Here is a 15,899-nt window from a genome sequence, read left to right as displayed (position 1 = left end):
AATTTAAGCATTTGGATGATTGAATTTGAAATGACAAGACAATAAAGATACAGACAAGTCGTACCATAGGAAAGTATTTTACAAGTAATTATATTTTATATGAAAAAAAAAATGGTTCAATAAAAGTAGGCCCATACAAAAACAATACCTTAAAAAGTAATATTTAGTGACTAAGAGGGTAGTATTGTCCTTTGGGAAATTACTTCTCTAAAATTTATTAAATTGTAATTAAGTTTACCCCTATTTTAAAAAAAAACAAAAAAAAAAATTAACATTACGTTTGTTTTATTTTAAAAAGAATTTAATAGATTTAAAAAATTTAATGTTTTTCTTTCCATCATTCACTCTAAGAAGAAATAATGGATACGATAACATACGAAAAATGCTAACATACTTTTTTTATAGTATTTTTTTGTACGTTGTGACAGTCCATCTTATTAGAAGTCTGAGACTTTTTATAGCGTTTCTTTAATGCTATAATATAGTATTCATAGCTTTAATTTTATGCTATACGCATGTAATTCGATAACTTTATTATTTAAGTATCATTTCATTAATTATATTTCGATAAAAAATTATTCAAATATTCATTTTTAACTAAATTCACACTCGATTACTACACGATAAATACCATAACTTCCATTCACAATTAAAATTTCATCATCTATTTACATTATAAAATGAGTATTCAATCATTTCATAGAATAAAAAAAGTTTTAAACAATATAAAATAAAGTAATCTCCATTATTTATATTGATGTTCGATGTCTGGAGCCACTATCGTGTCATGCATAAAGAAAGTGTAGTAGAAAATGAAAGGACAGAAAGTGTCGTTTATTAGTCTGTTCTATTGCAACTTTTATCATTCTTTCTCTCCACGTGCACCACTTAGCAATCAAAATTCTGGGTTGGATAGGACTAGACCTAATTAACTAGGTCTATGGAAATCTACCTCAACGCTAAACAAATGTGTCCACAAAATTAAATTTTGATATAAGTAGTGTTTCAATTTTTATTTTCCATGGTGAGAGATGATAGCTAGTTGCTTTTATGGAGTGGACGGTCCTGTTTTAGAATCATTCTTTATGCCACAGTAAGAAAATATCAAGAAGTCCACGTTTTCATTATTTTCATTTGAATAATATATGAAAATGAGAATTGAAACGGGTGACGTTTGTTGAACACAACTCACTGTGGGAAACACTCGCTCTCTTTATTAAGACCAATCGAGAAGAGAATACAAGACACTCTGTAGAATACTTCTGCTTTTTATTGTTTTTAGATTTCTTGGATGAATAACCTAGGTAGGGTGGGGTATTTATACTGAACCTAAACCATCTATATTTAACCAATCTAAATCTAGACCTAACAAATCTAAATCTTTCTCCTAAAATATTTAGATCTCTTTCTCCTAAAATCTCTACTAAAATAAATATACTGGGCTCGTACAATTATTGGGCTTGACTCTATTGGGCTAGTACAATTATTGGGCTTGACTCTATTGAGCTAGTGATGATATTTCAACACTCCCCCTCAGCACTAGTCCTCATTCGCTGCATCATGTTGAGCTGACAGTGAAAGCTCTCACGTTTGCCAATATTCAGCCCTTTTGTAAACAAGTCTGCTACTTGGTCATCTGTCTTGATCTGCTGCATCTCGATTTCTTCCTTTAGGACCTTCTCTCTAATGAAATGGTAGTGCACCTCCACAAGCTTTGTTCTAGCACGAAACACCGGATTTTCTGCTAGGCGAATCGCAGATTGGTTGTCGCAATGAAGTGGTATTGGATACTCAATTTTCTGGTGCCAATCTTCCATCAAAAGTTTTAACCATGTATTTTCCTGAGCTGCTCTATACTCTGCTTCTGTAGTTGATAATGATACTGTTGGTTGTCTCTTGCTACACCAAGAAATTGTTCCCGAACCAAACTTGAACACATACCCAGTGGTTGGCCTCCAAGTATCATGGTCTCCTGCATAGTCAGCATCACTATATCCAGCTAGCTTCCAGTCTTTGCTTCTTTTGTATAAACGATCGTAATTGATTGTACCTTTGACATATCTCAAGGTTCGTCGAGACGCATCCAAATGAGCCTTCTTCGGATTTTGCATATATTGATCAATGACACCAACTTTATTTTCGAATTTCTTCGATTGGTTCATGTAGAACTCTCTGTTTAACTCTCCATGCAAGAAAGCATTATTCATATCCATCTGCCATAATTTCCAATCTTTATTTACCGTAAGTACTGGAGGAACTTGTACGATAATGATCTTTGCCATTGGACTAAACGTTTCATCATAGTCTAGTCCATATTCTTTAGAGAACCCTGAATCTATAGTCTGAGCTTTGTATCTCACGATTGATCCATCCGGGGTACACATTATTTCGTAAGCCCACTTGCAAGAGATGAGTTTGGTATCTCTTGGTCTTGGCACTAATTCCCAAGTCTGATTTTGTTCCAGGGCTATAGTTTCTTCCTCCATCGCTTTCTGCCAAGCTGAGTTTTGTGATGCTTCTTCATATGTCTCCGGCTCATTAACTTCGTCTTCTACTGCGTTGGCACACTCTGGATTTGCCTTTAGGATTATTTCTGAATGTCTGAGTTGTTGAGGTGTCATTTCATTTTCACTAGGCTCGCTTGGTTGAGTCACTTCTTGCTCACCAACACTAGTGTCACTTGAATCTTCAGGCATATCAGCACTTAAGCAAATGTGCACAATTTGCTCCACCGTCTTTTGTGGAAGAATCTCTTCAGTTTGCTCCCCTATGTTCTGGAGAAGAATTTCTTCAATTTGCTCCCCCATGTCCAGAAGAATGTCTTCAGTTTGCTCCCCCATGTCCTGGAGAAGAATGTCTTCAGTTTGCTCCCCCATGTCCTGGAGAAGAATGTCTTCAGTTTGCTCCCTCGTGTTCTGTAGAAGAATTTCTTCAATTTGCTCAAGGTGTGGTAATACTTCCTTCTCTAAGGGCCACCCATCTTCCATTGCACCACTTTGATCGTCAATCATGTGGTTTAAGCATCTGGAATCAATAATCCAGTCATCCTCATAATCGATATGCTCTTCCATCATTGCCATGAGTGCTAGCTCGTCTTCTACTATTGGACATAGCACCTCTGCATCCCATTCATCCTCTATCTTCTTTTTGGATATTGCCACATTGCTTTCAACCGACTTTTTCCTGGACCAACAATCTCTAGACATGTGGCCCTTTTTCCTGCAATTATAGCAAATACCTTCAAATCTCTTTCCTTGGAAACTCTTGTTGTCGTTCTTCTCAGCTCTCTCAGGTTGTGCAGTTCCTTGGTGGCTTCTTCTTTTGTCACCATTGTATCCACGTTTGGTAGACGGCCTATTATTGCTCCGACTTTCACTCGTGTAGAGTGCTTCTTCTTCACCCTTCAATGTGAAGCCTCCCATTTGTTTAGCCATGGCTTCTTGGCTGGCTAACAAATTTTCGAACTCTACCAGTGATGGTTGAGTGGGCCATCCTTGTACAGCAGCAATGAAGCTTCGATATTCTGGTCGCAATCCGTGGATTATAATCCTCTTCATTCGAGATTCTACAATGGCGGACTTTGGGTCTAGTTCAGTAATCTCCCGACAGATCGATTTGACCTTGTGGAAGTACTGAGCAATCGTCATATCACGTTGTGAAATTGACAACAACTCATTCTCCAAAAGTTGTAGTCTCGTATCGTTCTTCTTTGAGAACAACATCACGAACGTGTCCCATGCTTCTTTCGGTGTCTTGTCATCCCAAATATGTTCTAACATCTCTTCTCCGATGGTGGTCTTCAAGGCAAACATTGCTTTGCCTGCTTTGATTCTCCATTTGCGCAAGGCGTCGTTAGAATCCTCCTCTGGCGGCGTAGTTTCACACCCACCAACGATCTCCCAAAGATCTTGTCCTTGTAAATAGGACATCATGCATGTTGCCCACGTGTTGTAGTTGTTGTTGTTGAGTTTCTTGATTCCTCCAACGATTTGGAAATCACCCATCGTGTTGGTCATACCTCAGTAATACCAAACAAGTTCTTTTGACACAAGACTTGCAGAGTCACAGACTTCTCACGACACAAAAGAAACTCACTCACCACTAAACTCAAGAAATCGTTTCTGATGTGGAAGATCAGACAGAGCTGCAACCACAGAGCATACTAAGGATTCCAAGAGATCAGATAACCTACACTAACCTCGCTCTGATACCAAATGTTGAACACAACTCACTGTGGGAAACACTCGCTCTCTTTATTAAGACCAATCGAGAAGAGAATACAAGACACTCTGTAGAATACTTCTGCTTTTTATTGTTTTTAGATTTCTTGGATGAATAACCTAGGTAGGGTGGGGTATTTATACTGAACCTAAACCATCTATATTTAACCAATCTAAATCTAGACCTAACAAATCTAAATCTTTCTCCTAAAATATTTAGATCTCTTTCTCCTAAAATCTCTACTAAAATAAATATACTGGGCTCGTACAATTATTGGGCTTGACTCTATTGGGCTAGTACAATTATTGGGCTTGACTCTATTGAGCTAGTGATGATATTTCAACAACGTTTTGTTTTAGTCTATTTAATCCGAACAAGAATGGCCATTTTTTATTCATAAACATTTTCCTCTTTCTAAATTCCAATGTCTTTGCCTCATTTACCTCCATGGCTTCCCCTCATCTTCTTCTTCTCTTTACTTTTCGTCATCTTCAAAGAGAAAGCAGCTGCAAATAGAAAGAAGGGTAATTTTCCCCCAACCCCACCAAAGCTTCCAATCATAGGAAACTTGCACCAACTTGGCAAGCTCCCACATAGATCCCTAAGGCACCTCTCTCAGCTTTACGGTCCCATTATCAACCTCAGTCTCGTGGGTATGGAAACCATCGTCATATTTTCTATCGAGACTGCTCGAGCCCTCTTGAAAAGCCATGATCTTCAAAGTTGTAGCAGACCACAAACCGAAGCTTTCAAAAAACTCACCTACAATTTTCTTGACATTGCCTTTTCACCTTATAGTGATTATTGGCGAGAGATACGAAAAATTTGTATTCTTGAGATTTCCGGTATGAAGAGAGTGATATCTTACTAACCCATTAGAGAGCAAGAAGTTTGTTTGCTTATTGAATCTATTTCTAAGTCACTTATTGTAGAGTTGTTGATCTCACTAAGAAGTCTACTGCTTTCACTACTGGTGTTATTTTTAGAATTGCTTTTGGGAAGCCATTTAAAGGGGATGGATTTCATTAGCCTGGGAGTGAAGCTGAGGCCCTATTGGGAAGCTACCGTACTTTTGAGTTTTTTCCGATTCCTTTCGTGGAGAAGGTAATTGATTGGTTTAGTGGTCGAGAAGCTAGACTTGAAAGGATTTTTAATGAGATGAATGTTCTATTTCAAGAAGTGATTGATGAGCATCTTCATCCTATAAGGCCTAAGCCAAAACAAGATGATATCATTGATGTACTTTTGGTTATAAGTAAAAAGCAAGTTAAATCTCGGCCTATTGTCATTACCCATGAAAACATCAAAACTATTCTTTTGGTAAGCAACTTCTATCTCTATTATTTAATCGTTTTTACACTAAATTTTTAGTTTAATTTCTGAACTTTCAATCTTGTGGTTAACCAATTTTTTTAGCAATATTGAGCCTTTTTTGCTTTGTCTCATTCATGTCATAAAAATCCTCTCACGGCCTTCTAATATTTTTTATTGTATGGTGTGCATCAACATAACATAGTTTTAAGCAGGAATAGAGACTAATTCAATTACATTAGTGCGGGCAATGGCAGAACTCGAGAAAAATCCAACATTGATGAAGAAAGCTCAAGAAGAAATCCGAAATAATGTGGGAAACAAAGGAAAGGTAGTAAGAGTGACTTAGAAGATCTTCCATATCTGAAAATGATAGTGAAAAAGACATTGAGATTACATTCACCAGCACCTCATCTTATTCCAAGAGAAACCATTTCCTATTTCAAAATTCAAGGCTACGATTTTTACCCAAAAACAATTGTTCAAGTAAATATTTGAGCAATTGGACGAGATCCCACATGTTGGAAAGACCCAGAAGAGTTTCTTCCAGAGAGATTTGCAGAGGAGCTCGATTGATTACAAAGGACAACATTTTGAGTTCTTGTCGTTTGGAGCTGGTCGAAGGATTTTCCCAGGGTTGAATATGGGGTGAAAAATGTGGAGTTGGCTTTAGCAAATCTTTTGTACCATTTTGATTGGAAGTTGCCCAATGGGATGAAGTGGAGGACTTGGACATGGAAGAGAAGTCGGGTTTGAGTCTTACCATCCACAAAAAGTTGCCTCTCGAGCTTGTACCAATTTCATACCATCCATGAGTATTAAGTTTAAAGTTGAATCCTCTAATTGTCAAGTCTTATGACTTTTGTCTAGACTAATAACTGGTACGTGTTCAAGAAAGTCGGGGCTACATCTTAAATGACTTGATTTGAAGGAAAATGAGGGTTAGAATTTGATTCGAGGACAACAAAATCGAATTTCTTGGCATAAAGAAACTTTGAAGAAGGAATCGTGAGGAGATAAAGAACGTAGAAACAGAATCGAGCTTTGGACATAAAGGGAATGACATAAAAGATTTGAAAATTTGAAGCTGCTGAGGTTGAAGATGTGTGAGATTCACGTGCGCAAGGTTGAGGGAACAGGTTCGTGGCTGATCTCGATTAATCCCGCTTGACTCATATTTGCCTTTTTTGTAGATATCAATAAATATTGACCCATTGATTATATGTTAAATTGGAAGAAATTGAGGATTAATAGCCAAATTAGGAGAGTTTGATGGAAGAAAAGAGTTTATCGAAGCTTCTAAACAAGTTTTAATTTGTTTGCCAAACGAACTCTAGTTGTGATTATGCCTCCGGTACACTTTATAACTTGATGAATAATAGGTTAAGAAGATATATCGCCTATTAGTCTACGATACTTCTCAAAACCCCTCGATGACACACTGAGTGCTAAGTTAGGGAAATGAGTATTCATAACCGTCGAACTGTAAGCTATTTTAGGCCGCTAGAGAGTCTAACAAACAACTTGTGCTTGTCTAAGAGTGAGTTTTACATACGAGCTCGAAGATCAGAAATAAATATAAATAGAGAAAATAGGGAAAGGTTAGCTAGAATACCGTGAACCTGCATTGCCACTTAAAAGCATGTTAGGAGGTTGAAATACCTATTTATACCTTGATTGATATATGGACATGCTATATGAACTAGATAATATGCAGGACCTATCGGTGACCCACTAGCACTAAGCAGTAAGCACGTATGGAGACATAGGGAAGCGAGAGGTTACGTATTGTGAGTAACTACTCCTCCATACTTATTAGACTTCTCTAAAGTCCGAGATAGATGAGGGCACCCCTGACTTCTACACCAAATGCGTGATGGCTAGATGAACCGTGGAGAATAGAAAATGAGAAGCTAAGTGCATTTTGAAACTCGACTATACTACGATAGGTGACTTACACCCATGGAATAGAAATAAGTAAGGTATATGAACCTTAAGAGCGTGAGAGTGCTGGAAAAGAACTCGAGCCATGAAATTAGTTGATTTTAAGTCGTCGATTGAATATTAAAAAACATTAAATAAGAGAAGTTTCAATGACACCCTATAAATAGGTTGCTTAATGTGTATTTTTATATTCATTCATTCTATTCCTTGTTTACTAATAGATAGTAGACCAGACGGTTGAGCTTGCGGCTACACGGAGAACCCTTGAAATCTATTCGTTCCCTTTTTGTGTTCTTTTATTATTATTATTATTTTGATGTCGCTTTCTCAAAACTCCTATTATTTTGTAAACTACTTTGATATCGAATGTGTTTTTTTTTTTTTAAATTCCCCCGTGTTCTTTGTTTATCAAGCTCTTCAGGCGGGCGAGTAAGCTCTTTCACCCTCTCCCTCGTTCTAGATGCCCTCACGTTCGCTAGCCTCATTGATTTCATTAGTTACATTTGTTTCTCTTATTTCAATTTGAGTTTTTTCAAGTTCATGTTTAACCGTCGGGATATGTTAATGCCAAATTGAAGAGGTTAAAACAATATACACCGACAAAGGTTGCATATTCATTACGAGAAACATATCAACCTAAAAATATAGCATCGTTATTCAGAACCAGTGTTTTGTTGTGTTTAGCTGAAAATACCAATTTTAAAATGTAGTGTATCTTACTTATATATACCAATGATACTTCCCTTAACTGTCCACGGTGGGATTCTAATAATATTATTTTCGGACAAAGTATATTATTGAGTCTCATCGAATTAGGCTCCCGACTTCTTTGTTGAACACTTGATGATTCTATTGACAAGCTAAGTTAAGATAAGGGAATTTCTTCGTTCCACACTTAAAGATTCTATTGATATAGCTAAGTTAAGATAAGAGCATGACTCTAATATGATATTGTCCACATTGAGCATAAGCCGTGATGTTTTTTTTTTTTCTCAAAAAAAAAATTGGTCTTATACCAATGGAAAAAGTGTCCCCTGTCTGCCTATGGTCTTTCTCTTGACTACCGAATATAGGACTCGTACTCGTAACTAAATTCTCCCTATTTTCTCTACTTATGTTTATTTATAATCTCCCAGCTTGTATGTAAGACTCTTGGCCAAACATTGATACAAGGATGTTGTCAATGAACATGATCACGAACGTGTCTAGACCGTCCTTAAATATCTGGTTCACTAACTTCATAAATATAGTTGGGACAATAGTGAGGCCAAATGACATCACTACGAATTCGTAATGACCTACCTTTTCCTAAACGTTGTCTTTGGTACGTCTTTTTCGTTGATCCTAATTTGGTGGTAGCCAGATCAGAGGTCTATCTTAGAAAATACCGTTGCCTCTTTGAATTGATCGAATATGTCTTCTATTCAGGCAAAGGGTATTTTGTTTTCTTTATGGTTCACTTATTTAGCTCTTTGTAATTGATGCACAGACACATCGATTCATCTTTCTTCTTAACAAACAACACTAGTGCACCTCATCGGGATATGCTCAGTCGAATGAACCCTTTATCTAGCAAGTCTTATAACTGCGCCTTGAGTTCCTTCAACTCTGCTAGTACCGTACGTTAGGGTGCTTTGGAAATAGGCCCAGTTCCTGGCTCGATTTCGATGACGAAGTCGACTGCTCGGGAAGGGGGTATTTCAAGTAGGTCGTCTGAAAATACATCTGGGAACTCGTTTACTATTGGCACGTTTTCTAGAGTCTTTTCTTTTCCTCTCACGTCTACGGCACATGCTAAAATACTTTTCCTTCCATATCTAAAAATGATAATGAAAGAGACACTAAGACTACACCCACTAGCACCTCTTCTTATTCTAAGAGAAATAATTTCCCATTCTAAAAATGATTAGAAAGAGACACTAAGACCACTAAGACTACACCCACTAGCACCTCTTCTTATTCAAGAGAAATAATTTCTCATTTCAAAATTGAAGGCTACGATTTTTACCCGAAAACAATAGTCCAAGTGAACGTTTGGACAATTGGACGAGACCCCACATACTGGAAGGACCCAGAAGAGTTCCTTCCAGAGAGATTTGCAGATAGCTCAATTGATTACAGAGGACAACACTTTGAGTTCTTGCTGTTCGAGGCTGGTCGAAGGATTTGCCCCGGGTTAAATTTGGGGGTGAAGACTGTGGAACTGACTTTGGCAAATCTTTTGTACCATTTTAATTGGAAATTGCTGAGGGGATGAAGGAGGAGGACTTGGACATGGAAGAGACTTCGGGTTTTAGTATCACCGTCTTTAAAAAGTTGCCCCTCAAACTCGTACCAATTTCATACCGTCCATGAGTATAAGTTCCAAGCCAAATCCTCTGACCGTGAAGTTTTATGGCTTTCGTCTACACAAATAATGGGTATTTTTATATATAATAAAATGCTTAAAATTTATGTTACGAGAAACACAAAAGGGTTGAACAGTGTTATTGATGGAAAAACAATCAATCAGCTACGTTATGTATTTCTCTAACCTTCTAATATTTCATTTCACAATAAATACAAAAACTAAACACAAACCCATCCACCCAAAAAGAGGGGAAATAAAAGAATCAGAGAAGTGGCTCAGAAAGTTCCATCTCGTTTGAACTCTCTTCTTGTGTTTCCGAGCTACGAGAACCAACGAAGTCGAGTCCAAGCCACTGCCACGGCCAGCAAACGTATCTATGTCCATTTAATCCTCTTCTCGAACCTTCCCGGTTATCGAGCTCTTCGAGCTGACGAGTAAGATCTTCCACCCTCTCCCTCAACCTAGACGCCCTCACGTCGGCTAGCCTCAGTGACTTCTCAGCTGCATCTCTGGCTGCCATAGCAGCATTTGCTGTCTCTTCTTTCATCTTGAGTTTTTTGTCTGAATCCAACATCCCCTGTCTTGCTTCTTCAAGTTCCTGTTTAACCGCCGAGATCTGCCAATGCCAGATTGAAGACGTTTAAACAAAGAAATGAACCTAAGAATATTGCATCATAACCCTGAACAAGTAATCCCTAAAAAATTTATGAACCCGAGCAACAATATAATTATTTCTATAAATATTTGTACGGAAGTTGACGACCAGATTCATTCGACTCAACCTTAAAACTTTTCCTTCTTTCACCTTTACCACATCATGGGAGTTTACAGGAGATCTCAGAAGCTCGCTCAATCAACTCATTCAAGCTAGCATTTTGTACTCTCCATACCCATTCTGAGTTGTGTATTTAGCTGGAAATACCATCTTCTCCACTAATCATGATTCAATGCCTAAACTAAACCAAGTTGATAGGTCGACACCACGCATCATACAAGATGAGAAGAATACTAGCTAATAACTATCTCATCAAGGTCAAATGAATACCATCACGTCGGATTGTTCGATTGTTTTCGTAAACTGGCCCCTTGGGCTGCACAGCCAGAACAACTGATGTATCTTAACAGCATCACATGTCTAACATATTCAACTAAAAGATTCTTTTCCACTTAGAAACTATTTCCTCCGATACCCAAACTATTTGCTTACCCCACCTTCCCTAGAAATACAACAAATTAATTGTTCCACACCCATCACCGTTTATAATTATATTTCAAAAAGAAAACGTTGATCTTCAATGTTCTTACTTTTACAAGCCATAGCAAAAATACAGAGAGATATGAAAGATCGGCTCAAAGGAGCATATCTAGTGAAGTTAGTAGATAGCATACCTGTGCCAGAAACTCTTGTTCAACAGCTTTGCCAGCAGCAGCTTCCTGCTCTGCAGCTAGCTTCCATCTCATGATTTCTTCTTCTGCGGCTGTAATGTCCATCATTAACCCTTCAACCTAATCATGGGAATGAAAATTACAGAAAATAGATTACTAAGTGCAATTCTATAATCTTCATTCTCTATGAAGATTTAAATCATTGAGCAATTACATACACTTTCATTGGCAATTCTCTCCTTCTCTTCAAGTTCCTTAATTTGAAGTGATCTAAGTTTAAGCTCCTTGGATTGGGATTCTAGGTGCTCTTTAAGTACAACCGACTCTGCCCTTCAGCCATCAAGGTAAAAAATAATAAAGAAATTACAAGTCAGAATCAGCAGAAATTCCATATGCACATATAATTCTGTAAACATTAATGTGTCTGCCTAGTTCCCAATATATAAAGTAAACCACAGATACAAAGTTTAGTTTAAATCCGATAGTCAATGTAACGGTCCAAGCCCACCGCTAGCAGATATTGTCCTCTTTGGGTTTTCCCTTTCGGGCTTCTCCTCAAGGTTTTAAAACGTGTATGTTAGGGAGAGGTTTCCACACTCTTGTAAAGAATGTTTTGTTCTCCTCCCCAACCAATGTGGGATCTCACAATCCACCTCCTTCAGGACCGAGCGCCTCGCTGGCATTCATTCCATCTCCCATCGGAATTCGTTCCATCTCCAATCGATGTGGTACCCCTTGATCGAGACACACACAAATCAAGAAATGGTATTAGAGTCAGACATCGGATGATGCGCCAACGAGGAGACTGAGCCCCAAAGGGGGTGGACACAAGGTGGTGTGCCAGCAAGGACACTGGGCCCCGAAGGGGTGGATTGGAGGGTCCCACATCAACTAGAGAAGGGAACAAATGTCAACAAGAATGTTGGGCCCCAAAGGGAGTGGATTGTTGAGATCCCACATCGGTTGGGGAGGAGAACAAAACATTGTTTATAAGGGTGTGAAAACCTTTCCCTAGCAGACGCGTTTTAAGACCTTGAGGGGAAGCCCGGAAGAGAAAGCCCAAATAGGACAAAATCTACTGGCGGTGGACTTAGGCCGTTACAGTTAATAACTCAGAGATTGCTCTATATGTGTATATTCATAAGCGTAATACACATACCTTAATTCCTCCAGGGAATGCCGTAACTCAATGATCTCAATCTGAGACGCCTTAACAATATTCTCCAGAGCACCAGCCTGTGTTTTACATGAGAACGTAAAACAAATCAAATACTTATTATCATCTAAGAAAAAACTTATGATAAAACAAGGCTCAAATTCACTTACCAGAGTGAATATTTCGTCGTCGTCCTCTGCATCTAGCGCTTTCCCATTGTCCCGGGAAGTCGGGAACTTCTCGTCTCCAAGAAGCTTGCTGAATTTGAACTCAATGCCAGCCTCTCTTAAACCATTCTCTGCAACTTCAAACAATTGATTTGCTTTTGAAGAGGGATCAGATGTCATCCTCTTCGATAATGCACTCCTCAGTAGATATCCAATATGATCTTTCTCCTTGAGCAACTGGGCAACTGTCTCCTTTAAATTCTTAATTTCACTAACCTTCTCCTCAATTGAACTCCTGATCTTATCCGTGACAAGTTTTTGTAATGCATAAATAGACTCCATTCCAGCCAAAGATGCACGTATATTCTCCTCCATGTCGGTCTCCCGAGGGAGAAACAAAGACTCTGAAAATTCAGAATGGTCTGCATCACTGCCATCAACTATCTTAACAATATCATAAATTTGGTCGTGAATTTTTGAAATGAAATTCAACTGGTCAACAAGTAAAGGCCTTTGGGACTCCATTTTTGCCTCCAAAATCCTTAACTTATCATCATAATCTTGCGTAAGCTGCCTTAACTCAGAAGCTTCATCCTCGGCCCGGTTTAGTTTACCAGACAGATCTGCTTCAATTTCAGACATCTTTTTATCCTTTTCGGAGATAGTGTTCTCCAGATCTTCGATATCGGAAGTTTTCTTCGATACCTCCTCCCTCAGCCCACTAATCGTAGCTTCGAGCTGAGATATCTCAATGGCAATTTCATAATTCCTAAGATCCATTTGTTCCCTGGTTTCGTTCCTCGACTTAGTTGTCGTGTCAATCTGCCTAATAAGCTCTTCAACGATTTCATTCGTTCTCTTGATGACTCCATAGGCAACTGCAGGCAATCCTGTATATTTTTGCGACCTAGGCAACCCACCAGCCGTAAAGTTCTTGAAATTGCTCGCTTTTGAGGATATCTTATCAATCCCAGTCACTAGCATATGTGATGCATTACCAATTTCCGATCTCAAACCATCCCGTTCCTTTAAGATCTCATCGAGTTGCTTCCCAATCTCATCCCTAACACTCGAGACCTCATCTTTCTGCCTATTCGCCTCAGCCAACTCCGCCGAAACCTTTTCATTCAATTTCAACGCTTCTTCCTTCTCCCTCAATGCCTCATCCCGCTGCCTTCCACATTCATCGCGCTTCTTAATCGCCTCGTGTGCAAGCGCTTTCAATCGATTAAAAGATACTTGCAACTCCGATTTCGAATTCTCCGCCGCTTCTCGAGCTTTCCGCTCACGATCGCGCTCCGCAAGAATCTCTCTAAACCTCTCGACAGAGATTTCTTCAGGAGACGTATTCTGAATCACAATAGGCACCGGATCATCACCTTCAACATCGCTGAGCACAGCATCCGCGTCTTCATCAACACCACTCGCCATCCAATATACGTCCAATCACTAACCCCAAAAAATTGGGCAAAACTCCATACCCAACCCAATTACACCATCGGAAACTTATACTACTCAGTTCCTTACTCAATTTCAATAATCAAATCCGATAAACCTCACAATTATGAAAAACAAATAGTCCACAAACAAGAACAAAATAAAAGATCAATCAGTTGGTGTACCCGAAGCTGCAAATGAGAACGGATTTCAATGGCGATTACTTCAGATTAAAGCTTCAAAAACAGATTAGTCGTACGAACAGGGCTTCCCTCTCTACAATTGGATTCAATGGGGAAAGAAAAGAAGAAGACCCAACGACGGAGCGTAGAAGAACAGGACAATGGTAACCATTTACCAACCAGTCTTCCTCTGCAATTGCTTTTTCGATGTATAAATAATTGCCATTATAAATATACGGCACCATAAAGTTATTATTCTGTGTTATGCGGCCCACCGTAGCTGTGTACATCAGCAGTCCCAATGGCTGCCACGTTGCAATGATCAAAACTAACCAGATCACAGCCGTAGAAAAGTTTTCTTAAGAATGGAAGCAAGAAAATTGGAATTTTGAACATTTATTAGAAATATTATTTTCCCTAAAAAGGAAATTCAAATCCAGCACATTATTGTTTTTAGGTAAATAAATTTATTTTTTTCCTATTTAGAATTACTTTTAAAATATTTTTAATTATTTAAAATTATTTTTAATATAAATCTCGCGTTTAAAAATGCTAAATTAAATATTAATTTAGTTTTGAATTATTAAATGTATCGAACAATAAAAATGAATTAAATTGTTTCAAAATCAGTATTAAATATCTTATAATTTTATGTGTGTAATAATTATTTAAACTTTTATTTTGTGTCTATTAAATTTTAATGATATATATTTTTTAAATTAATTTTTACAAATTTGAATATATCAAAGACAGATGAAATTATCAAAAAAAATAACAATAATTAATTAATTTAAAGAATAAAACATTGATTTGAATTAATTTTTATTTATAAGTAGATACAATTTTTTATCGTATCATTCTTTAATGTTGTTCACACGTACGTACGTACATTTTATTTGGGGGTCAGAACAATTTTTTTTTTTCGACGGTTTTTCGATTTTTAGCTTATCGAAACTCGACTCTGGCTTTATTGAATCTTTAACTTTTAGCTTACTCGATCTTTTTAGTTTGTAGCTGGACTTTTATTTTATTTCATTGAAGATTTCGACTTTTAGTTTATTGCAATTTTCGTCAAAATTTTAATCTTTCCAAGTCATTAAGTTCTCAATCATACGTTAAAGTAGTTTTAGCTTTAGTGTCCGTGATTACAAGACTTAATTAATATTTTAATATGGTTTGATCATTAATTTAATAGTTTGAAAACATGCCTCGATAAGCGCCTACAATGCTGGATTTTGCAAACCTAGAGATCCTTCTAGAATCCTTGCCAACGTTCACAAAAAAAACTAACTTAACAGAATTGATTCCAACCAAGAACTGGTCAGAAAATAAATGACTATTAGATTGAACTTGGAATCTATGATGGTCACTCTTACCTTCACTCACTCCAAAATTAGCTTGATTAAAACTAATTCTATGAATCAATTTAAACATCAAAACTAAAGCACGATTTAAACATCAAATCTAAACAAAGTTTGAAAAAGAATAACACCAAAAAGGTATCAAGAAAACACGAAGGTTTTGTTTGTATTCAACAATGATGCTTAAGCATGAATATTACATGTCTTCAAATAGACCAAAAAGATAACCCAAACATAATGAAATTCATCTACCAGCTACAAACTATGGCTACCAATAAAAGCTAGTAAATATAAATTTAAGAAAATAAAGCATACACAAATTGTCTTAATTGAATAATCATTTTTCAATGTCAGCCACCCTATTATTTTCTTGATTTGATATGC

The 15,899-nt window shown here is 37.4% G+C and overlaps 1 protein-coding gene and 1 pseudogene across 1 annotated transcript; one reads left to right on the top strand and one right to left on the bottom strand.

Annotated features, from left to right (window-relative positions):
* The first annotated feature begins 4,645 nt into the window (after window positions 1-4,645).
* Window positions 4,646-9,831, top strand: LOC111449882 (annotated as a pseudogene).
* A 140-nt stretch (window positions 9,832-9,971) lies between these two features.
* On the bottom strand, window positions 9,972-13,966 carry LOC111449352 (uncharacterized protein At3g49055-like). Its single transcript, XM_023089208.1, has 5 exons — window positions 12,539-13,966; window positions 12,372-12,448; window positions 11,431-11,542; window positions 11,216-11,332; window positions 9,972-10,442 (listed from the first exon to the last, which is right to left on the bottom strand). Exons 1-5 carry the CDS (start codon window positions 13,964-13,966, stop codon window positions 10,089-10,091), a joined length of 2,088 nt encoding a protein of 695 aa, XP_022944976.1. The 3' UTR covers window positions 9,972-10,088.
* Between the last annotated feature and the right edge of the window lie 1,933 nt (window positions 13,967-15,899).

The sequence above is a fragment of the Cucurbita moschata genome, unplaced genomic scaffold (assembly GCF_002738365.1).
Source record: "Cucurbita moschata cultivar Rifu unplaced genomic scaffold, Cmos_1.0 Cmo_Scf00011, whole genome shotgun sequence".
In the NCBI taxonomy this organism is placed as follows: Eukaryota; Viridiplantae; Streptophyta; class Magnoliopsida; order Cucurbitales; family Cucurbitaceae; genus Cucurbita; species Cucurbita moschata.
The sequence above is the reverse complement of the archived record's forward strand: the minus strand, read 5'-3'. Positions and strand labels throughout refer to the sequence as shown.